Raw genomic sequence first — 25,193 nt, forward strand, 5'->3', positions numbered from 1 at the left:
TCTCAGGAAATATCTTGTCTATTTTATCAGTGACAAGGACTGTGCTGGCAAGTCCAAAGTTGAAGTAATTAAATGTTTATTAATAACAACTAGGTACAGATGAATCTGTATTAAATCATAGCTTACCTGTTTTTGTTCTCACAATTTTTTTTTTTTGCAAGAACAGTACAACTTTCTTTCTTTTTTTTATTGTACTTTAAGTTCTGGGGTACATGTGCAGATTATGCAGGATTGTTGCAAAGGTACACACATGGCAATGTGGTTTGCTGCCTCCATCCCCCGTCACCTGCATCTGGTATTTCTCCCCATGTTATCCCTTCCCGACCTCCCCAACCCCCACTGTCCCTCCCTTGGCCCCCCAACCAGACCCCAGTGTGTGATGCTCCCCTCCCTGTGTCCATGTGTTCTCCTTGTTCATCACCCACGTATGCGTGAGAACATGCGGTGTTTGATTTTCTGTTCTTGTGTCAGTTTGCTGCGAATGATGGTTTCCAGATTCATCCATGTCCCTACAAAGGACACAAACTCATCATTTTTTATGGCTGCATAGTATTCCATGGTGTATATGTGCCACATTTTCCTTGTCCAGTCTATCATCAATGGGCATTTGGGTTGGTTCCAGGTCTTTGCTATTGTAAACAGTGCCACTTTGAACATCCATGTGCATGTGTCTTTATAATAGAATGATTTGTAATCCTTTGGGTATATATCCAGTAATGGGATTGCTGGGTCAAGTGGAATTTCTGTTTCTAGGTCCTTGAGGAATTGCCACACTGTCTTCCACAATGGTTGAACTAGTTTACACTCCCACCATCAGTGTAAAAGTCTTCCTGTTTATCCACATCCTCTCCAGCATCTGTTGTCTCCAGATTTTTTAATGATCGCCATTCTAACTGGCGCGAGATGGTATCTCGATGTGGTTTTGATTTGCATTTCTCTAATAGTGATGATGAACATTTTTTCATACGTTTGTTGGCATCATATATGTCTTCTTTTGAAAAGTGTCTGCTCATATCCTTCACCCACTTTTGGATGGGTTTGTTTGTTTTTTTCTGGTAAATCTGTTTTAGTTCTTTGTAGATTCTGGATATTAGCCCTTTGTCAGATGGGTAGATTGCAAACATTTTTTCCCATTCTATTGGTTGCCAGGTCACTCTAATGATTGTTTCTTTTGCTGTGCAGAAGCTCTGGAGTTTAATTAGGTCCCATTTGTCTGTTTTGGCTTTTGTTACCAATGCTTCTGGTGTTTTAGTCATGGAGTCCTTGCCTATGCCTATGTCCTGAATGGTTTTGCCTAGGTTTTCTTCTAGGGTTTTTATGGTGTTAGATATTATGTTTAAGTCTTTAATCCATCTGAAGTTAATTTTAGTGTAAGGTGTCAGGAAGGGGTCCAGTTTCTGCTTTCTGCACATGGCTAGCCAGTTTTCCCAATGCCATTTATTAAACAGGGAATCCTTTCCCCATTGCTTGTTTTTGTCAGGTTTGTCAAAGATCAGATGGTTGTAGATGTGTGGCGTTGCCACCAGGGCCTTGAACAGTGCAAATTTTAAGCATGATCATAAAGTTATTTTTTGTTAGAAAAGTTTTTAAAAAGATAACTGTCCAAATTCAGTTGAATTTGGTAGTTTTCCAGCAAATATTAAAGGAATAACAGAAGAGTTATGTGCCCTGAGCTGTTCAAAGTAGAAAAGTTGGCACATTGTTCTGATCAAGAAGCAAATAGAGAAGGTTGTAACCTAAGACCAGGCTGTGTTGGAAAAGGAAGAAAACTCAGGGACATTGACTCTTTCCCTAAAACTTTGTTGCTCAGGAAACTGAGGCCAGAGGTTTATCCAAGACCACATAGCCAATTATGGCAGATGAGGGACTAGGACCCAGGTTGCTGACCTCTAATCTGTTAGTGCTGCACAGAACTTTCCCTGTGAACCATCTCTAAGACAAAGGAGTATGAATTTGCACATACTTGGGGGAATGTTCAAAGTTGTTTGAAGTCTTTCATACTACTTAAAAAAGTCACTGAAATTTTGCATTTTATAATATACTTCACCCATGTTTCCTGTGCTTAAAAAATAATGTACACAAAATTAGCATTTCCCTACAACTGTTGAAGTAAAATTGATGCACCCGGGGTTATCCCAGCCTCTTCATATCTCCTGACACATTGCCATGGATTCTGGGTTCAGAAGCCTTCCAGATTGCCTTGTGTGATTTCCAGTATGGCTAGCAATGTGTCATATTCCTGCCTACACTGTTTTCTCAATCCTTGGTGATTAATTAGATCCATTTGGCTTGGTCAGTACTCAGATCTGATGAACATGTTGGCAGCACTGCACTCACTTTTCATGCCAGCTTTCTCCATGTGGCAAGGAGTTCCACAGATGTGCGCCATACGGCTGCATATTAGAGGTGGGTGTACGCTGACCTGTGGGAGTGGGAGCATTGAGCAGAATTCCAGAGATAAGCACAGTCCGCTTCTGGGCCTTTGTGCCTGCTGCTCCTTCACACTAGAATGCATTTCCCTGCCTCTTTGCCAGTTAAGTATGGGACTCGTTCTCTTAAAAGTGCCAGATGCCATAATTGTCATCAAGTTTCCTCTGTTCCTCTCCTTTGAAATGAAGCTCCTTTTCCTGTGCTCCTAAAATATATTATTGGTGCTCTTTCTTGTTTCAAAATTCTTTCCACTCAGATTTTAATCTCCTTGAAGATGTGGCCACGTTATCTTTGTATCTCCAAATGGCTTGTTCATGCTTTCATGTAGTAACTGTTTAATCAGTATTGATTGATTTGGATTTCTAAGTTAGGAAAAAGCATAATTTAAGGTTGCTTTTACCATATGAGGAACAAGAGAAGATGCTTTTTGCCTTTATTCTTAGGAGACTTAGGACTGTTCCCATGGTTTTTTGTGTTACGTTAATGTAAATATTCAACTCTTCATATTTCTTTTCCCACTAGGACTTTTTCTTCAAGTAAGCTGACTCTGAAAGACAATGTTTGGGATACATTATGGTCCCAAACAGAAAGAGTGAAAAGCTCTGTAATGTTAAGAAAATTCTTTTGCAAATTAACCCTTGACTGTCTATCTTCCTGAGGGCTAGCCTAACATCTTCATTTCCTCACCATCTCGCTACCTGGAGGAGGGCGCAGAGCCTGCTTGTTCCTGGGCACACAGATGAAGGAGGAGAAGCTAACCCTCAGCGGGGCCCTTTTTTGCATGCTTTGGCAGAGAGTAGATACAAAGGTGGACATGACTAAGCTTAGACATCCACCTCTTTGTAAACCATACCTCAAATCTTGAGAGAAGCAATCTGAAAGCACTTCTAGTTTCATCATGAGTTGGACATTCTGCAAATTGTCCATATAAGTCAGAGCAGGTCAACTGTGAAACCATTTTTTCCAAGTAGCAGTGTCTTCACATAATAAACGGTTATTTCTGCCACCTGTCATAAGTGGATGTGGGCCCTTGCGTATGTTTCTGTGGGAGAAGGCATGTTTTGCTGCATGTCGCTGTTTCAGGACCTGTGCTTCTGTCAGTGGCCCCCTTATACCCTAAGGCCTCAAAACCTTTTTCTGGGCCCTCTACACCTGACTGGTGGCTGAGGGGAAAGGGAGTAATGGAATATAGTGCATGCACTGGAAATGACATACATTACTTCCACCTGCATCCCATTGGCTAGACACCAGTCAGTAGGCACCACCTAACTGCAAGAGGGGCTGGGAAATGTAGCCCAGCTCTGCCCTAGGAAGAAGAGGGAAGGGTTTTACTGATCATCTAACCAGTTGACCCATGGACCTTGTTGGATTTATTGTTAATATTTTGCTTTTAAGCCTTGTTATTAGTTGTTAAATCAATCATAATTGAAAAGGCTAAGTAAAGGAGATAAACTGATTTACCATCTCTATAAAGCCTTCCCTGATCCCTCTTCACTCTTACATCCTGGCTGTGATATGTCTATCTCTGACCACCAGGAATACTCTAGCAGGGCCTCCCACGTGGTGTCTGCTGTTTCCATCCTAGTGGTATTTGACATTTATGACTGCACCTTTAAGAGTCTGCCATTCAGGTCAATAGCTCCCACCACACTGCATCCTGTGAACAATTAACAAAGATTTATGAAGTTATTAATAACAATAAAGATTATGAAGTTATATACAAATGATTTAACCTTGTCTCCTTACTCCCATTCCGATGAATGATGTTGCCTGAGTTTTACACATATTGGGAGCCTGAAGACCCACGATACACATGCCCACACCAGTGACAGTGCAACCTTCAGGTTAGAGCTAGGAAACTAAATAGCTATAAATAACTGGAACATACAATGCTGAGTTATTTGTACATATATTTATATAATTATATATTCTTTAAAAATTATATTCATGTTTTTCTCATCTGAATGGGAAAACACATGGAAAAGAAGGCATGAAATTACTCCAGCTAATTATCAACTTGAATGTGTGTGTGTGTTTGGATTAGATGGATGGAACCAACAGATTTTACTTGTTCGTCTGGAAGACAGAGCACCAGCAGGATGTGGAACATGTGGCCCGCTGTGTTCTCTGCTACGGTAAGCCAGGACAGCCTTTAGAACAGGACGAATTCACTGGTGGCCACAGGCTAGCTCTGTTGGCAGTTGTGTATTTACTTTTAAAGTCTATGGAATTTCCTGTTAAGGCAGATTTCTAGTTTTTCTTAGGAAGTCAGACCTGTCTTGAGAGTCACAGACACGGCATTCCCATGAAGCACAGTCAGCAGAGCTGAGTTGGCCTGACCCCTCTAATGGGGTGAGTGTCTCTAGTGACTCACAGTCCTCACCCCTTCCCATCTTACTCCTGGCATGTTCTGCTCATTTATCTGTCCTGCTAGTTGCTGGGGTTGGCTGGGCTTGTGGTTCCTGTCTTAGTGTACCTTAGTGTGATGGGCAGACCACTGAACTAAGAATTAAGAGTGATGAGTTCTAGGCCTGGAACCACCATTGACCAGCAGTGGGATACTGGCCAGTCATCCAGTTTGTCTTGGTTCCCAACCCCCATTGCTATATCCCACCCCAGCCTGCACTGAAGAGAAATTTCTGCTGAAACACATGCATGCCGACATGTGAAGAGTTCCTGTCCACACCCATTTTACCCAGTACCAAAGTGGGCAAACTTGAGGGGATGTCATTGTTTTCTCTCCTTGATCCACTCTAAGCCTAGTACTACCACAAGAGGCTTGGCTATGACAGCTTGGTCAAGCCAAGTGTAGCAACTACCATTTGTGAGTATGTCACAGGTGATGAACTCCTTTCACATCCGTCTCATCTGACATATTGCCTCTTTGGGCCTCAGTTCCCTGTCCTGTAGAAACCTAGTGTTTATTGAGGTCTTACTATGCAACAGGCATTGTTTTGAACACTTACATATATATAAACTCATTTTTTCTTTTAAACCTCATAAACGACCTCAAGAGGTAAGTACTATTATTATCATCATCATTATTTCTATGTGACAAATGAGGAAACTGAGATTCTGGGGAGATTAAGTAATTTACCCAAGGTTACATGCTGAGTAAGAAATAGACCCAGATCGAACCAGGCAGCCTGGTTGCTGAACTCTTGACTACTACCCCTGTGCTTTGCTAATGACTCAATTAGGACTTTTTAACTTTTCTTGGTATCATAGATCCCTCCTGGTTAAACTTATGCTTTCCTAAGAATAATGTTTTTCAATGCATAAAATAAAAACCAGAGAATTACAAAGGAAAATGATTACATTCAAATTATCAAAATACTTAAAAAATTTCATATAGTTATATATATTTTTAAAGTTTTATTTTATTTTAAATTGACAAAGAATAATTATATAAATTTATGGGGCACAGTGATGTTTCAATGTGTGTATACATTGTCAAATGATAAAATCAGGCCAATTAACATAATAATTGCTTCAAATGCTTATCATTTGTGTATGGTAAATATGTTTAAAATCCACTTTTAAAAGCCATTTTGAAATATACAATACATTATTATTAACTCTAACACTGTGTGGTGCAACAGACCACCAGAACCTATCCTTCTGTCTAACTGAGACTTGGTACCCTTTGACTAATGTATCTCCTTTCCCCATTCACCTCCCTGCTCGCTGCCTACTGTCTATTTCTATGATTTTTTTATATTCCACATACAAGTGAGATCATGCAATATTTGTCTTTCTGTACCTGGCTTATTTCACTTAGCATAATGTCCTCTAGGTTCATCCACATCACAAATCATGGAATTTTCTGCTTTTTAAAAAGATTGAATAGTATTCCACATATGTGTGTGTGTGTGTATGTGTGTGTGTGTGTGTGTGTATATATATATATATATAATGTATATGTATATATAATGTATATGTGTATATATATAATGTGTATGTGTATATATAATATATATATATACACAACATATATGTATTTATATATATAAATACCACATTTTTAACCCACTCGTCATGGGTTTCTTTATTAGCATTTTAAATGATAAGATCTAGCAGGTCTAATAACTATTATTTCAAAGTATTAGTGAGTGCAAATAACATGGAGCTGTTTGTAACCACTGATAAAGAAATCAGTCATTTCTACTGGTGTTGGAATCACTAGTATTATAGTGGTTTGTTGTCTTTATGCACAGTAAAAAGAAATGTTGAATTTCATTTCAACAGAGGTAGTGAAAATAAAGATGTAATTTTTTTCCAATCCTCATTCACAGACCCCTTGGGGGACTGTGGTTCCCAGGTTAAAAACACCTGCTCCTACCAGTTTGCCCCAGCAGTGGGTCCCTAACACCACTGTTCATCAGAATAGCTGCATACATTTCAATGGTAGATTCTAAGGTCATACCAACACTATCAAACCAGAATCTTGATATGACTGGAACCTGGAAATCTACAGTAAAAAAAGAAAAAAAATTCTACATGCCATTTGATGCTGAACCAGCTTGAGAACTCTAAGACTATAGCTTTTCATTTAAAATTGGCAGTGTTTGATCTTTTTTTTTTCAATCTTAAAAAAGGCACTTTCATATGGTTGTTAAGGTCACTCCCAGCTCTGGCAATCAATTTTGTTTACATGGTTTCCTACTACTGTTGATTTATCTGTTGTTAGATTATAATCTATTATTAGAATGTAATTTTTTTTTGAGGAGGAAATAGAGGTGATGTCTATGAACACAGAGACTGGGAAGCCATATACGGCCTAGCGGCTGAAAACATTAAGTGTGCAATCAATCTCAATTCTTCTTTTGAGAAATGAGCTCATTTACAATGCGCCTTGGCTTGCCACCTCACCACAATGCCTCAAGTGCTTAGTGACAGCTGTCCTTATTGTGGGGAACTGTGTTTTGCATGGAAAAGAAAGGGATGCATGGTTTAACTCTGGTTTCTCCCTGCACTTCCTTCCTAGACAAATGCAGACCTGACCTGGAATGCCCGGCTGGCATGCCGGGGCCCCAGGAGGTGGACGTGGACTTGGTGTTTGTGGTGGACAGCTCCTATGGTGTGGATGCCGACGTGTACCGCTGGTCTTTGAGTCTAGTGGACGCTGCGCTAGAAGACCTGGAGGTGGCTGAGCAGCCAGGCACGTCCCACCATGGGGCACGCGTGGCCCTGGTGACACACACGACACCCAACTTCTGGCCGGGTGTGGGTCACCTCCCTGTGCTGCAGCACTTCCACTTGACCACCTATGGCCACCGGATGCAGATGCAGAGACATGTCCTTGAGGCTGCAGGTCGCCCCTTACGGGGAACTCCCACCCTAGGCCACGCCCTGGAGTGGACGCTGCAGAATGTGCTCCTGGCAGCCCCTCTGCCGCGGAGGGCACGAGTCCTCTTTGCCATCGTGGCCAGCGAGACAAGTAGCTGGGACAGGGAGAAGCTATGGACTCTGTCCCTGGAGGCCAAATGCAAGGGCATCACCCTCTTTGTGCTGGCCTTGGGTCCAGGTGTGGGGACCGATGAGCTAGCCGAGCTGGCCTCCGTGGTCAGTGCCCCCTCCGAGCAGCATCTACTGCGCCTACAAGGAGTCTCAGAGCCAGAGGTCACCTACGCTCGGAGATTCACTCGGGCCTTCCTGAGCCTCCTAAAAAGTGAGCAGTCCCTGGTACTGGGGCACCTCGGGTGGAGTGGGGAGAGGAATTTACAGACCCTGGCATTTGGGCAGGCAGGTGCCTGTTGCACATTCACTATTGCCTAAATGTTTGTAGCCCAGCATCTCTGGGGAGCACCAGGGAGCACCCCATTTCCTGAAAACCCTGCACTATTGTCACCCTATCATTGTGTCAAGCCTAGTGATGGTTTCTTGTCCTGAACCTCTCATTTGATGACTGGGAGCCTCAGACTAACACATAACTTTTCAATTTTCTCATTTGTCAAGGTGCAGTCTTTTCTGTAATCGTGAAGCCATATGTTCATGGAGGGGCTTTGAAAGCACCAATATTGTACACATATAAGGCATAGTTATTGTTATTACTATTTATTACTGCAGTTTCCAACAGTATTTGACAGTGCTTCTTAAATTTTTACATGCACATGAATCTCCTGGGGATCTTGTTAAAATGTAGATTGTGATTCAGTAGGTTTGTGTTAGCGACAAGAGTCTGCATTTCTTACAGCCTTGAGAGTGATACTGATGATCCTAGCTCATATGATGTTTATTTTCAAATAGAGGTTGACATGGCAGTGTGGAGTCACAGGTTTTCAGGGACCCACTAGGAAGTCAGGAGGACAGGACAAAAGTCTTGGGTCTTCCATCTCAGGTTGGGTGGAGGAAGCCAACAGTGAAGATTAAGGGGCGAGGGCTGTGCCAGTGCGTCCTAGCCAGAATTGTTCCCCATCCCCTGCTTGAGCATCCTCACCTCCAATCAGAACTAGTGGAATTGTTATTGGTTTTTCTCTTAGAACTAGATGAATTAAATTCATGGGTAGCCAAATCTGTATCCCTAGCATGATACTGTAGATCTAGAAATGGGATGGTGAGGGTATGAGCCTGGTCACATTGTTAGCAGTTTGTCTTGGGTTTCATCCTCCAGTGCATAATTCAACTTATGTACAGGGTGCTTTGCTGTAACATGTGAAGCCTCCTTGTCCTTGCTGGGAGACATTAGTTTCTCAGTTTACAGGCAGTTGTGATAGCTCATTGGGAGCCTTGAAGGACACCTGCGCCTTCATCACTAAAAGAATAAAGAGAGTGTGATGGACATCTCAGAAGTACTAACACAGTATTTGTACCTCTCCACTTTGAGAGGTACAAAGATCAATGAATTTGTTCCAGTCCTATCTCTGCCACTAGTGAACTGTGTGATCCTAGAGAAGTCAATGAATATATCTGAACAGTAGATTTTTTTTTTTTTTTTTTGAGTTAGAATCTCACTCTGTTGCTCAGGTTGGAGAGTGCAGTGGCACGATCTTGGCTCACTGCAACCTCCGCCTCCTGGGTTCAAGCAATTCTCTGCCTCAGCCTCCCGAGTAGCTGGGATTACAGGCACCCACCATCATGCCTGGCTAATTTTTATATTTTTAGTAGAGATGGGGTTTCACCATCTTGGCTAGGCTGGTCTTGAGCTCCTGACCTCGTGATCCACCCACATCTGCCTTCCATGGTGCTGGGATTACAGGCGTGAGCCACCATGCCTGGCCCTGAACCTTAGATTTCTTATATATGTAGGGAAAGGTAACAGATGGCTGATGGCTTAGAGATTCTTTGAAGGAGAAGCAGCCTGAAGGAATCACTTTTATAATCTGTTTTAATTTAATTTTACTTGATTTTTTATGTGTATTACGTTAGGTTGTATTTTGTTATTCTTTTAGGTTGGATTTTACTTTGTATTATTTATATAATAGGATACATTTTATGGTTTTATTTTATTTTATTTGCCTTTATCTTTATATTTATGCTTTATGTGAAAATATTTTGTCTTTGATTTTATGCCTTCCTGGATTAAAAAAGTTAATGTTTTATTTGCTTTTATTTTTATATTGTCATGTTTTTATTTTGTTTTGTTTCATTTGTTTGATTTTACATTTTACTTTATTTTATGCTTTCTTTGATTTTGTTTTGAACTTGATGTCTTTATGAATATTTTGTTTTATTTTATGTTTATTTTATTTTAGAATTTTATATTATTTGATATTTAATTTGATTTTTTATTTTACTTTTAGGTGGAACGAACCAGTACCCACCCCCAGAGCTCACTGAAGAATGTGGGGGTCTACACCGTGGGGACACTCTGCTGCAATTAGTTACACCTGCCAACAGGTGGGTTGAGGACAGGGTTGAGATTGGTCCATACCCCTGCCCCAAGGGAGGAGAGACTTTCTCCCCAAAGAAAGGTCACAGGCAATGCTAATCCTCAACTTAACCTAAACCACTGGGCCCGGGATGCTCCTGGGTTTGACAATTCTGGTATGGATTGCCTTTCTTTTCTTTTCTTCAGACAGGGTTTTGTTTTATTGCCTGAGCTAGAATGCAGTGGCATAACCTTGGCTCACTGCAGCCCTGACCTCCCATGCTTACGCAATCCTCCTGCCTTAGCCTCTCAAGTAGCTGGGACTACAGGCGCACACTACCACATCCTGCTGGTTTAGTACTTTTTGTAGGTATAGAGTTTCACCATGTTGCCAAGGCTAGTCTCAAATTCCTAGGCTCAAGTGATCTGCCTGCCTCGGTCTCCCAAAGTGCTGGGATTACAGGCATGAGCTACCATGCCCGGCTCTTATTTTCCCTCTTCTTATATTTTATTGCTCAGAGTAACACAAAATCAATATAAAAAGTTCAAAGAATACATGAGTGTTTAAAGGCAAAAAGTAAAAAATTTCAATTCTACCATATCACCCCAAGACTGAATTCCATCCCAGGGGTAAAACTGATAATGCCAAACATATCATTCTGAATGTTCAAACATGTCTGCAAAGCTAAGAAAATAGTTAATGCAATAACACAGTCATTAGGAAATGCTCAAACATAAAACTTACAAATCATGGCAATATCAATTGGGAGTTGAGCCTCTCAGTTCTTGAGATTTGTTCATGCAGTTTGACACGAGTTGTTTCTATATAGGTTGCCCAGGCACCCATTTGGCATGTCCGGCTTGGCTGATGATTTGGAAGCACTTGAAGCAACAGACATTTTTCTAGAAGAGACGAGAAAAGACATGATAACATCTGTAACTCAGCAAGAAGCACTTGAAAACTATGAAAACAACAAACATGACATTGGAGGCAATAAACAAGAAACACCAGCAAAACAAACAGAAGCTAGAAAAGAAAGCAATGCAGGCATTACCTATGGTAAAAACCAAACTACTTCTTGGTCCTTAAGTTGGATTCACTTTTTTCATTTTTAACTTTTTTTTTTTTAAATCCTGTGCACTGTGTTAGCATGCAAATTTTGTTTTTTTATTCACCTTGCTTACAATTCCACAGGTTCAGCTAAAGAAATTTGTTTAAGAAGGCAGACCAAGGCTAACTCTCACCTGGCTGTCAAACTGGAGCTGGACGGAAGTGATTTCAGGGCTTGTTATGAAGGCACACTCTATGAAGTGTCTGCACTACCTTTGCAGAGAGGCAATGAGCTACTGCATAAGTGGTGGAGATACTCCTGACCTTGAAATGTACCTACTTGGAGACAGGCTCTACATTTTGGACACACCTAAACAGCTATAGAGTCAATTCTGTATTATAGCATACAGTAATTTAAATGCCAAGTTACTTTTTTTTTTTTTTTTTAGATGGAGTCTTGCTCTGTCACCCAGGCTGGAGTGCAGTGGCATGATCTTGGCTCACTGCAACCTCTGCCTCCCAGGTTCAAGCAATTCTCCTGCCTCAGCCTCCGGAGTAGCTGGGATTACAGGCATCCGCCACCATGCCCAGCTCATTTTTGTATTTTTAGTAGAGACAGGGTTTTGCCATGTTGGCCAGGCTGGTCTCGATCTCCTCACCTCAGGTGATCCTCGCACCTCCACCTCCCAAAGTGCTGGGATTACAGGCATGAGCCACTGTACCCAGCCTCCAAGTTACTTTTTATATGTGATCAACAAATTAAGTGGAACATTAAACACATGAGAAAGAGAGACCGGAAAACTTCTCTGTGAAGTTTTGGAAAGTGATTCAAGATAGCTGAAATAGTTTCTAGTGAGCCATGTGTTAGTCCTGGTTACATTAAAGGAGAGATAATGTACATAAGGTTTTGACTGTGCCTAGATGATTCTCCATCTGGGGCTACTAGCTAGGTGGCCATGGTAGTTATTTACTCTCTCTGTGATTCAGTTTTCTGTTCTGTAAAGTGGGGATTATATGAATCCCTACCTCATAGGTTTGAGATGAAAACTTGATAATTCATGTGTTTGCCACGTAGTATACATCCACACAAGTTAGTTGTTAAGATGCTGATGATACATGGTACCTTTTAGACTTCAGAGCAAACACATGTCCAAAATAAATAAAATCAGACAGACACAGGAATAGCCACCTCCTTAGGCTGAAATATTAAACACAGAAGAACTTACCTTGTTGGTTCTTATGTTTTCAGTATAGAATATCCTCAGGTAATCTTACTAAGGCAGTGATTTTCAGTCTTGATTGTACATTAGAGTCACCTGGGGATCGTTAGTGATTCACCTCAGCTGAAATCAATCAGAATCTCTGGGTGCGGGACTTACCCAGTGATTCCACTGAACAACCAAGAGTGAGAACCACTGCTTTATGGCATTCTTTCTTATAAATTCAGGATGGAAAGGATAGGGGAGAGCTTCCTGGTCAACTAATCCAATCCCATTCACAGACAAAAACTGAGGCGTGAAGGAGGTATCTGATGCTTCTCAGCTGCTCTGTTTCGTGGCTCTGGCCAGTTTCCATTCTGTTTTCATTCCAAGGCCATTCAGAACCCCCGCAACCTGTTCAAGGTCCTTCCTCCATTCCTCTTCCTCCAGCAGATATGCCCCTCTCGTTTTTAATTCTTTTCAAAAGAAACAAAGGCGACCAAGCACAACCTCCTGCAACTTCCTAAATTTCTGCAAGCCTCTCTACCAGCCCTCCAGTTGGAGAAAAGAATCGGCCCTTCTCTTATTCTGAACTGTCAGGAAAGACCAAAGGCTCTTCCAGATCTTGCTGACTTGCGCTCCTTGTGATTTGGCCACTGCTGGCCACTACCTTCCTCTTCAAACCCTCTCCTCTCACAGCTTCGGAGACAACGTTCTCCTCTTGCTCTGTTCTGACTAGTCCGTCTTTGTGGGCCCCTCTTCCCAGATCCACCTTCACAGGGCGATTCAGGTTTTCTGAAATTTATTTATACAATGTGGGGGCCCTGTTTAAGTAGAAGATTATAAAATTATTAAAATTAAGTGAAATGTGAGTATTCCTTCAGAAGAGGCTTATGCAAATGATGTGCTCTGAAGCCTAGGCTTTATTAAAGTCATGATGAATCTGCCACACGGTTCTTTCTTCAGTACTGCAAACACTCTACACACACCATGCTCCTTAGGCATGCTTTTTTCTTTTTTTCCCCTACAACATCGACTATCCCTTCTGTGCTGGTGACTCTTCAAATCCTTATCTTCCACTTTAACTCTCTCCTGTGCTGTAGCCCAGTGTATTCAACTACCCTCCAGATGGCTCCACGGGACTTGCCTGCAGTCAAACCAACTTAGTTCGACAAATCCAGCTCATCGTCTCTCCCATTCAAATCTCCTCCTCCTTTGTCAACTATGCTTATTGGTGGGAACCACCACTGGCCCAGGAACAGAAAGTCAAAACTCAATATTATTTTTTAGAAACTAACTAGATTTAGGAGTGCAAGGACAGTTGTGTTATGTGGACGTATTGCATATTGGTGAAGTCTGGGCTTTTAGAGTACCCATTACCCAAACAGTGTCCATTGTACCCAGAAGATAGTATCTCACCCTATACACCCTGCCCCCACCCTCCCACCGTTTGGAGTCTGCAATGTCTATTATTCCACTCCGTATGTCCACATATACCAATCGTTTATCTCCTACATATAAGTGAGAACATGCAGTTGTTGACATTTTATTTCTGTATCATTTCACTTGGGATAGTGTCCTCCAGTTCCATCCATGTTGCTGAAGAAGACGTGATTTCATTCTTTTTTATGATTGAGCAGTATTCCATGATATATATACCACATTTTTAAGCCAATAATTCGTTGGTGAGCATTTAGGTTGATTCCATGACTTTGCCGTTGTGAATAGTACTCCTACGCCCATATGGATGTAGGTGTCTTTTTCATACAATAATTTCTTTTCCTTTGGGCAGATACTCAGCAGTGGGGATGCTGGATTGAAGAGTAGTTCTATTTTTTGTTCTCTGAGAATTCTCCAAACTGTTTTCCGTAGCAATTGTACTAATTTACATTCCCACCAGGAGTGTTCCATTTCTCCACATTCTCACCAACATCTGTTGTTTTTTGACTTTTTAATAATAGTCATTCTGACTACTCTAAATGCTATCTTGTGGTTTTAATTTGCATTTCTCTGATGATTAACGATGTTGAGTATTTTTTTGCATTTGTTGGCTGCTTAGATGTCTTCTTTCAGAAAGTGCCTGATTGCCCAATATTATTCTAGTTGTCCTCGTTTCCCTCACCTGCTGCTCTCTAACTCGTTTCTTTTCTTCCAGTCTGTCCTCCTTCCAATTCCATTCTAAACAGCTGACGGACGTTTCTAAAACACAACTATGGTTGTGTCACTTCTCTTCTATGGTTCCCCATTGTTTCTAAGATAATGTTCAGGTGCCTGTGGAAGGCACACAGGCCTTTACAATTAGAGGCCTGCCTTGGTTCCCTGGGGCTTTACTGCCTGACACTTCCCTGCGTATGCCTTTTGTGCCCCTTATGCCCTGTGATTTATTCCAAATCTCCATACCACTGTTTACCCTCGCCTGCCTATACTTCCTCCAAAGTGTCCACTTGGTCTGTATCTACTCTTCTTTTACTACTCAGCTCAAGTTTCACCTCTCCTTAGAGTTTGTTCTATGCCCACAGTAGTTTTAGATTTTCACAGCCTCCTTTGTGTTCCTGAATCTTAAGCCAGATTCTGCCATAGCACCTGCTACGTTTCATTGCACCTACCTGCAAAGAATTAAATGAGTTATTTCTCTTCACAGTGCCAGGCTGATCTTGGTATATTTTCAATTTCACTGTTACATCCAGAGCACAGACAAATCTTTTTGGTTTTCTCCTCCAAGAAGGGCTTTATTATAAGACATATATGCCAGGAAACAGAATAAGTGGAAGCAAAATTATAATTTCACTCTAGCTGCTCTTTATACCTGCTAGCTCTATTCTTTTTCTCCACCTTTACCATTCCTTATTCCTGGATTCCATGGACTATTGTGAGTCAAACTGTTACTGCCACAGCATAGTTCTTCCAAGAAGGCAAAGGTTAATATTTATGGTAAAAAAATAAAGCCAAGTGTAAGACTGGGGGCCAGTAATAATTGCTTGGGTAAAAATTTGTTGGCCTTCAATGCCATAACATACTGGTAAAAGAAAAATGAAGACTAGTGGTATTCTGAGTGTTAAACTACAAGGATAACTTAGAGATAATTAGCATAAAGCATGAAGGACTCACTCACCTATACCTGTACTGACCAATATAGTAACTGCTACCCACATTGGCTATTCACATTTAAATGTAAACAATTCAAAATTAACATTAAAATTTCAGCTCCTTGATTGCATTAGCCACATTTCAAATGCTCAACAGCCACATGGGAGTGGCAGCTATGGTATTGGACAGCACAGATCTTCCATTATTTCAAATATTTTCATTGTTATAGACAGTGCTGCTCTAGAAGTCTAATTTAGGAAGATCAGTCCCTGTTTGATTGTCTCCCAGACCCAAAGCAAGGGTGGATGTTCTACAGATGACACAGTGTCCCTAGGAAAAGTGATTGATATGTTCGAATGAGTTCTTGGTTTGTCAGTTCAGAATCAGTTGTAATGGCAGAGGATGGGGCCAGCTGATAACTAAGCCCTGAGTCTATTTGTTGGCTCTAGACGGTACAACAAAGAGCTCAACATTGGAGTGTTTTTCTGTTGACGACAACAAGTTTTGAAGAAGTATTTCTTACTTCTCCTGGGCCTGTGCTGCTTGTTATCTTCTACCCTCCAGAGTAGGGGTCACGCAGTGAGCAAATTCAAACATGCCTACTCAAGGTATGGGACAATTTCCATGATCAATTTCTTACTCTACTGAGTTTTTAAAAATATTGCTTTTATAATTGAGGAAATTGAGGCTCTCAGGGGTTAAATTACTTGCTCAAGGTCACAGAATAGATGGTGGTGAGGCTGAGATTCATTCCCAGGTCTGTGACTCCAAACCCTTGCTCTTTTTCTGTCACTGTCATGCAGGAAATTCAGCTCTCTCTCTATTCATTTTGTTGCAGATCCTTGTTCCATGGATCCAGTGCAAGGTGAGTGCCAGGATTACACCCTGAAGTGGTATTACAACAAGGAGGAGCGGGTTTGCCAGCAGTTCTGGTATGGAAGCTGTGGGGGCAATGCCAACCGGTTTGAAACCAAAGAAGAATGTGAGGCTCAGTGTGTCCCAACACAGTAATGGTACAGGCAGGGCCCTGTTACTGGTAAAGGCAGGGCTTTTAATGCTGATGAAATAGGGATTGCCCTGGCTGAGGCAGGACTGCACCGCTCAGAAGCGACGCAGAGCCCACTGCAGGACCTTGGACATCAGATTTCTCAACCCCTGAATGTTTTCCTGCCAGCATCGACTTGGGCCAGATGATTTGTGACTTGAGGACTGAATTCTAATAGTTAAAAAAGTAACTGAAAGATATTTAAATGAATTAGAACGGAATGAAAAAGAAACTTGAACTTGACCTATAATATTATTTTAAAATTTTGGGGTGCTATGTAGTAAAAGAACATTCAGTATAAGCAGTGAGAAAAACCTAATTCAGAAATGAATGGAAACTTGGTTTGTTTTTTACCACCAGAGAAGAGGGAAATATTAGTCAAAGAGAGGGCATGTAAAAAGGGACATCTAATGTGAATGAACTTCATCCTTACTACTTATTATAGACAAATAAAGGCATTCAATCATCAGGCACGAGACTCTGTGTGATTCTTGCTCACTGCAGTCTGTGCTATACTTTGTGACATAGTGGTTGATGAAGAGACAGCAGTGATTTTTTCAAGAGGCCAATCCTTTGACATCCATTATTGTGATCTCTGTCCTTCAACACAATTAAGGCTGACATTGTTAATGAAAAGTGAAATGAAAGGCTGACATTCACCATGGAGGAAACATTTTTCAGCACAGGTGTTGTTAAGGATAATTGTGTTGTGTGTGTGTGTGTGTGTGTGTGTGTGTGTGATCGATCTTCCTCTGCCTCATGGCTTGATTCTCTGGGCCTCTAACCAGCTTCCAAGCAGAATTGGGAACTGTGTGGAGGAGAGCTGTGGAGCATCGAGGATGCCTGACTTGGGTCCTCTGTAAGATCATGCATTAGTCAGCTGGGGCTGCCATAGCAAAATACCACGGGCTTAAACCACAGAAATTTATTTCTCACAGTTCTGGAGGCTAGAAGTTCAAGATCACAGCACTGAGGGCGCTATGTTCTTCCTGGCTTGCAGATGATGACCTTCCCATTGGGTCCTCACATGGCTTTTCCTTGGTGCATGCTCATAAAGAGAGCGAGAGGGAGAAGACCCAAGCTCTCTGGTGTCTTCTTCTTCTTCTTTTTTTTTTAATTTGAGACAGGGTTTCACTATATCAATATTGCCTTGGCTAGCCTCAAGGTCTTGGGCTTAAATGATCCTCTGCCTCAGTCTCCTGAGTAGCTAGGACTACAGGTCTGAGCCACTGCACCTGGCTCCGGTGTCTCTCTCTGCTAAGCATACCACTCTTACTGGACTAGGTAACATTCTTATGACCTCATGTAACTTCAATTACCTCCTAAGTACCCAAATACAAATATAGTCACATTAGGGGATTATATGAATTCTGGAGAAACACAAATGTTCAGTCCATAACAGATCACAAGCAGCTGGTCGTCCCCCAGGGACACAGGGTGGAGTTGCTCTCTGGCAAGTTCCTGGTTCCATAGCTGTGATTGCTATAATCTGTGTGTTCCTCCACACAGTCTGGTGACATAGCAGGTGGAATGGAACCAGCTTTATACAAAATGTTCAAAGAGGCACATTTTAAGTTCTATTTTTACAACAATCATTTTAATATGATCACAAAGGATGACTGTGTTCATGGTAGCAAATCTGTAAGACACAGAAATGCACATGGAAAAAATAAAGATCACCTATCAAAAGGTAACCATTTGGATATAATCCAGGCTTTTTCTAATGAATGACTATACTATCTTCTATTCTTTCTTAACACAGTACATGTAACTGATTTTTGATGGGAATTAAATGGCAGATGCTCCATCCTGCCACAGAGCTGCTCCTCATTTGAATGGCTATATGCAGTTCTCTCTTTTAGGCATTATCTCAGCTGCCTCAGCATAAAACGGCCAAACTGATCGATCCTGAGGATGGTATTTGATTTGAACTGTGATTTATTTTCTACTTCTTATTCCCACTCTTCCCTTCCGATGTCCAGGAGGTGGGAACACCAAGGCAAAGGTTCAGTAATAAGAGGATCATTGGGAAGAGACATTCAAGTATGTTGATTGTCCCCATTTGTTAACTTAAGAAAAAACATAATTTATAAATACAGAAGGTAGGAGGCTTTAATTCTTATAAAAGGTCATAGCCTGCAAGGTGGCTGTCCCACAGGTTGGGAAGCCTGCCTCTAGCCAAGACCAGAGACAGGCGTTTCGAAGGAGGAGGGTTTGAGGTAGGAGTTTTATGCTGAACAGGTTGGCTAAACATACATGTTCAATAAGTTACAGGAGGAGCTGTGAATATTCAAGAAAGCGGTCCCAACACAGGCATGTTGGACAAACCTACATGTAACTTATGACTTACGTTCACTTTGAAATGAATAGATGAAATGTATTACATCTAGCCTCTATATGTCAAAAGGTCTTTTCAGGACATGAAGGCACACAGGTGTGCAGTCTCTGTAAAACAGCAAGAACCAGTTCATGCTGGTGGTATTCTAATCATGAGAAAGTTACTGAAATCAGCCTGTTGCCCAATCGAAGCTGTTTATGGTTAGTGGAACAGGGCCCAGTGAGACAGCCTCTGTGAGCTGGTTGTAATTGTTTTAATGCTGTTTATTTGGAGGCTGGTGGTGGTTTAGCTGCTAGAGAAAAAGGGAAACCTTGCGGTAGTTAGAATACAATTGATGTTTTAAGTGCAGAAGTGTGTGACTTAACCCTTGCCTGGCATGGTCTTAGGTCCCGTTTATAATTTGGTATCTTATTGCCGTGAAAAGTCTCCTCTGTCAGTCTTATGATCCCCGTTTTAACATTAATGCTGGTCAGTTGTGTTTAAACTCTAAAAGGGAGGGGGCATAACGAGGCATGTCTGCCTTTCCATCCCGTTATGGCTGGGAATTCAGTTGTAAGGTATTTCTGGGGTTCACTTTGCCAAGAGGGCGTCCATTCAGCTGATAGGGGCTTAGGATTTTAAAGTTTCCACATCCTTGGGACATGCATGAGATCCAACTGCAGTTCTCCCTGTGTTTACTAGGTGGCGGTATAACCCTTTCACGGAGCTCCTCTGCTTCTCAGCATAAACCTTACACCCCATAAATTATAAGGTAGCAACAATATAGCCAAGGGCAGAAACAATTGTCTATTGTTTTAATATTCATACCCACTATTGTATACACAGTTTATAAAGCACTTTCCCATGTCATGTCATGTATTTGCCCAGCCCCACCACTAAATCTAGGATGTTGGCGTTGTTCTCCCGCTTTTGGTGATGAAGAAACTACCTTAGAGAAGTGTGTGGCTTGGCTCAGACCCGTAACAGAAACTGGCCTTGAGCTCCTTTTTATCCTGAGACTAGGGCTCCTTTAGCTATACTGCATTTGTTCCAAGCCATTAGCTGCCACCAAAGAATTCTGAAAGTCAGAGCCACAGGGGTGGGGGGATGGGCTGGATTTCTGCCCCAGATTCCCTCTCTTCCGCTGCTGCCCCGCCCCACCCCTATAGTCTTCCTGCTTCCGCCCAGAAAGGACTGAAAGAGAAGTTGAACTGCGATGGAGGTCAGTTCTGACGGCAGCCTCAGCCAACCCCACGGGGATCTCTGGACCTCAGTGGGCTTGTGTGAGTTCCCCCAGTGTGGGCTGACATGGCTGGGCCTGTATCCCCTGCCTCCGTCACCCAGAAGGGCATACGGCATACCTGTGGACGAGGCAGCTCCGAAACTGGGGCAGGCGAGCTGAGGGCTTTCTGCTCCAGCACTCCTAGCAGGTGAGGCAACAAGTTCTTCCTTAAAATGGGATCTGCATAGCACAAACCACACTCATCATAGTCCCTTTACCCGGAAAGTCCTTTTGCATTGTTTTCAAATTTCCCCGGCTTCCAAAATCTAACAGGACACAGTGAAAATCTTGTGCCACGCAAGTTCTCAGAGATCCAGCTTTTGCATTCATCTCTAGCCTCACCTGTGGTGACCTGACCCTTCAAGAAATAATTGTCTATTGAGCAATACCATTTCCTGGAAATGCCACATTCCACCCAGCCATGCTGTTGCCCTTGGTGATACTTCTGTGGGAAATGCCTTTCTTTAATTTATTTAAAAATATTTAATAGGTCTTTATTATATACCATATCCATTATCTGCATCAAAACCCAGCTCAGCTCTCATTGCCTCTCAGGAAAACATCTCCCATTGCCACCTTTCAAGAAAGAATTCGTCAGTAGCTCCTACAGGCTGCCTTGTATACCTTTCTCTTTTTGCCCTTTTTCCTCCATTTCACACCAGTTGCCCATTAGTCTCCTTATTAGGCCATGAGCCCCTTCATCTTGGAATCCCCTGCCAGGCACGGGGCCTGACACGTCTCCCTTTAGTTCTGATATTTAAACTCCCTGCCAGTTTTCAGACTGTTAGAAATGTCCCATAGCCATCCTAACAGTCGGTTTCCTTCTACATCTCTTTCTCTAGAACAACTCTTTGCTTTGTCATTCTGCATTTATTTTTGTTCTGCGTTCGTTTCAGACACCAGGGCATCTACCTCCATCAGTCAATTGTAAAAAGGTTTATGTGTTTTTAAATTCCTTCTTGGATCTGTTATTTCATTAATTATAACCTTGCACTGCTTTGGGGATATTAATTTATCTGATGAAAGAATTGAGACCCAGAAAGGTTAAGTGGCATCAAATCTTACACAATGATTCAATTGGTAGCCTAAAATTAGAATTAAAATGTGTTTCGAACTGATTTGGCATCTGCTTGGTTCACTCTGCAAAGTTTAGGGGTTTTAATCACTGTGTGAATTAACTGCTTTGCACTTTTAAACATGTAGTGGATTTCACTGATCCTAGAAAAGTGGAGGTTTTACAATTGCTAGGCTCAGAACTTGGTTCCCTGCCACGTGTCAAAATATTTGAATGCATACAGGGATTTGCCCTGAGCGCTTCTGAGTGGGGATTATGGTATGGTTCTTCCTTTGTTTAATTTCTGTCCTCTTGTGATCTTATGGTGGATTCTTCCTTTAACTTTTGAATAATCTCAAAGGTACATTTGTAATACAGCTGGAGGGTCAATGTTGGGATTATGGTGTTATGGGAAATACCAAGACTGGGGCATGTGAATTCAGCATCTGGTTCCCTCCCCAGCTTTCCTGGTGATTTCAAAGAAGATACTGTATTTTTCTGGGCTTTGGTCTTTACTGTCTGAGGAGACTGGAGAGGAGAGAAACATTACTTGACCCTTTATATTCCTTTTTTTTGGAAGGGGGCATGGGACTCTTCATTATGCATCTGTGAGTGGACACATTTTAAAACATAATTTTTTCATTAATCAGAATGTAGCAATTTTATCAGAATTCCTTCTGTCAGGAAAAGAAAATCCCAGACTGGTTCTTGCCCCATCACTTCCATCTCATTCTAGTCATTAGAAATGAGCTTCACTTGTTGCTGAAGCTGGTCTCTAAGCAAGGTGAGGGCGAATTGGCTCCACCTTGCAGTGTGAGGAGTATTCCAAAGTTTGCAGATGTGTTTAAAAACTACCATTTAAAAAGTTCTTCAGATTTTATTTTGAGTAAAGTCCATTGCAGGGTTTTGATAGAGTGAGATGATTTGATTTATGTTTTTAAAGTATTATTCTGTTGCAATGTTGTCAATAGAATACAGGCCTGCAAAGGTGGCAGTGGGGAGATGAACTAAGATGCAAGGGATAATGATGGCTTGGATATGATGGGTAAGAAATGGTCATATTTTAGATATAGTTTGAACCTAGAGCCCAGAGGGCTTACTGACAGATTGAATGTGAGATATGAATGAAAAACAAGAGCCAAAGATGCCAGAAAGTCTTTTAGCAGAATCAACTTAAAGGATGAAGATGTCCTCAGCTGAAATACAGACAGTCGTGAGTGGAGCAGGTTTGGTGAGTTGTTGAAGACCAAGAGTTCAGCTTTGGAAACATTGAGCTTGAGACAGCACTTTTGCACAAGCAACTGGGAATGTTGAGTAAGCAGCTGGATATGTGAGTCTGGAATTTAGTAAACACCTTGGGGCTACAAATATGTAGTTTAAAGTTGTTAGACTATATATACTATTTAAAGTTCTGATATTGGATAAGATTCCCAAGTGAATGAGTGCAGAGAGAGAAGAGAATAGGACCATATCACTTAAGTAGAATTTTCTACTGAGTTGGTTATCTTTTTCTTACTGATTTTAGGATCTCCTTGCAAATAAAGAAAATTATCTCTCATATGTGTTACTGATATTTTTTAGAGTTTGTCACTAGTTTTAGACATGGTTTAACATATGCATATGATATGTAAAATATATACTGTAGTATTCTATATACATATAGTGCTCTCTTTCTCTCTCTCTATATATATATTTAAAGTAATAAAATTACATGAATTACGTTGGTAACTATCACTTGCCTTAACAGCAAGAGCTCTCCCCATCCATATTCTGTCCCAGGAATCTTCAAAGTTGGCTGTGGGAGGAGGCTCTTTCCACTGATAGGATTGCTGACAAACAGAGCAAACTCTGTTTCTTGGGCTTTGTCTTCCCTTCTTATTGCCTCATTTCCTCACTGCCACCATCTTCTCTCCTTGGGTTTTAACCATCCCAACCCTACCCCACTATGAAGTTTAGAAGGCTGAAAGCTGAATTTCCCAGACTCCCTGGTAGCTAAGGGGGACTTGTGATTGAGTTATGGCTAATGAAAAGTAGGTGGGAGACCGCTGGCACTGTATTTCCACTTTCTTGTTTGTTTTTTAACTAACAATCTAGACCCAAGCCTGGAGATCCAGGAAACTTCACTAAGGATGGCAGAAAGATGGAAAGAGTCTAGAGTCTTGAGGGCATAGACTTTCAGTCTACCTGCCTTGGTCTGCCTATCCCAGACTTCTTGTCATATAAGACAAATTACTTATTTGGGCCATTGTTTATCAAATTTTCTGGAAACAGCAATCCAACAGTACCCTAACTGATATTTGGGCATTCAAAGCTCCTCCTTTAAATCCCTAGCTCAAGTGTAGAAAGGCCCTTCCTCCCCTGTGCTTTAGTCAAGCTTCTTTTGGAAGAACGTGACAGAAGTGAAACTCAAAAAACAGTTAAGGCAATAAGAATTTGTTGGCTCATGCATCCTTCTTAGAAAATATATACAGTTGTGCTTCTGGAATGAGAAACTCAAATACTGACTAAGCTCTGTGTTTCTATGTTTAATTCTTTTTCTCTCTGTGGGTCAGTTTCAGTATTTCAGTCCAGATGTCTCTAGGAGTCTTGAACCGCCATCCCAAGAGTTCCTTGGCCATTTCTACCCAGCTAAGCCACCAGAAAATAAGGGTCAGAGGGCTGGGGACTTTTTCACTCTCAGGTGGGTTCTGTCCAAAATCTACCACTGAGAAATGTCTTCTCTGACACTTTGAACAATCAAAATTACAGTTGCCCCTGCAGGCTACCTTGGTAATCCCCTCTCAGTCCTGATTTCTCATTAGAAAGACTTCCACTCTCTAGTTACACCTGTAAGAGGGTAGCTTTCATCTTGAAATATTATGAGCATACCTTAAAAACATATAAGCATTCCTACAACTGTAACTATATATTTAGGTAGGAGGAAAAGAGAAGAAGAGGTTATTTTCTCATGGGTGTCACCCCCACTGCCCTTGCTCCAAATTATGTGAGAATGTACTTTTAAAAGGAAAACCACAAAGCTCAAACCAATTGTCATAAATTAACTAAGGTTCAAGAGAACTGGCAAGAGTTATGTGAGTCATAATGTGATTGGATTCATATAAGGGAAAGAATGGTTGAATTTCAAGAATTTCTCAGATTTCTCCATCTTTCCTGCATACAGAATGATGGCAAAAAAGGAAAACAGAAAGGAATGTTAAACTACAAATCACCATAACTTATAAAATAAATACATTTATGCAAAAGGAGATGATAGAGGCTTTCCAGTTAAATATTGCAGAATCAAACCAACTTCATTCTCCTTTCTGAAATAGCAAAAAGAGCAGAGAGACCATATGAGAAGAAAATCTCAAGCCACAATCAATGAAGAATAGCTGCCAAATGCAGTGAAATTTAGACCATTCTCTTGTAAATTGCAATCTGTTTGTCCTCTACCACTCCTGATTCTCCCTTTCTACACTTCTCCCCAATATATTTATCAATTTTTATAATTTATGGCATTGTTTTTCATTATCTCTCCCCATCTTCCTGCTCCCAATAAGACAAATTCTGCAAGGACAGAGATTTTTTTTCTTTTGTTTACTGATGTGTTTCAAAGGCTTAGAACAGTACCTGAAATGTTGTGGTAGCTACTCAATAAATATTTTTTGAATAAATGAAGTTGCTTCTTCAGACCCCACCAGTACATGGAATTCTCCATGAGTAGGTGGTTAATGAGGTTACAAACTGTCAATCTCTCATTTTTGAACAAATGGTTTTTTAGAATATCCCTGAGCCCTATTTAATATTAAAAATCAGTAAGAAAGTTCAGATGAATGATATTGGCTGTGGGTTTGTCGTAAATAGCTTTTATTATTTTTAGATATGTTCCATCAATACCTAGTTTATTGAGAGTTTTTAGCATAAACACTGTTGAATTTT

At 41.2% G+C, this 25,193-nt stretch overlaps 1 protein-coding gene across 3 annotated transcripts in view; it reads left to right on the forward strand.

Moving 5' to 3' along the window:
- The window catches only part of LOC108290359 (collagen alpha-4(VI) chain-like), a 106,758-nt gene extending 89,667 nt beyond the window's left edge, over window positions 1–17,091 (forward strand). For all 3 annotated transcript variants that reach the window (XM_017510149.2, XM_037731933.1, XM_037731932.1), the window contains 5 exons: window positions 4,475–4,565; window positions 7,418–8,101; window positions 10,173–10,269; window positions 11,071–11,300; window positions 16,416–17,091. In XM_017510149.2, the coding sequence (XP_017365638.1) occupies window positions 4,475–4,565; window positions 7,418–8,101; window positions 10,173–10,269; window positions 11,071–11,300; window positions 16,416–16,588 (1,275 nt within the window). In that variant the 3' untranslated portion in view covers window positions 16,589–17,091. The remainder of the gene's footprint in view (window positions 1–4,474; window positions 4,566–7,417; window positions 8,102–10,172; window positions 10,270–11,070; window positions 11,301–16,415) is intronic.
- The last annotated feature ends 8,102 nt before the right edge of the window (window positions 17,092–25,193 follow it).

This window comes from Cebus imitator, unplaced genomic scaffold, assembly GCF_001604975.1.
Source record: "Cebus imitator isolate Cc_AM_T3 unplaced genomic scaffold, Cebus_imitator-1.0 Scaffold432, whole genome shotgun sequence".
Classification (NCBI taxonomy): domain Eukaryota; kingdom Metazoa; phylum Chordata; class Mammalia; order Primates; family Cebidae; genus Cebus; species Cebus imitator.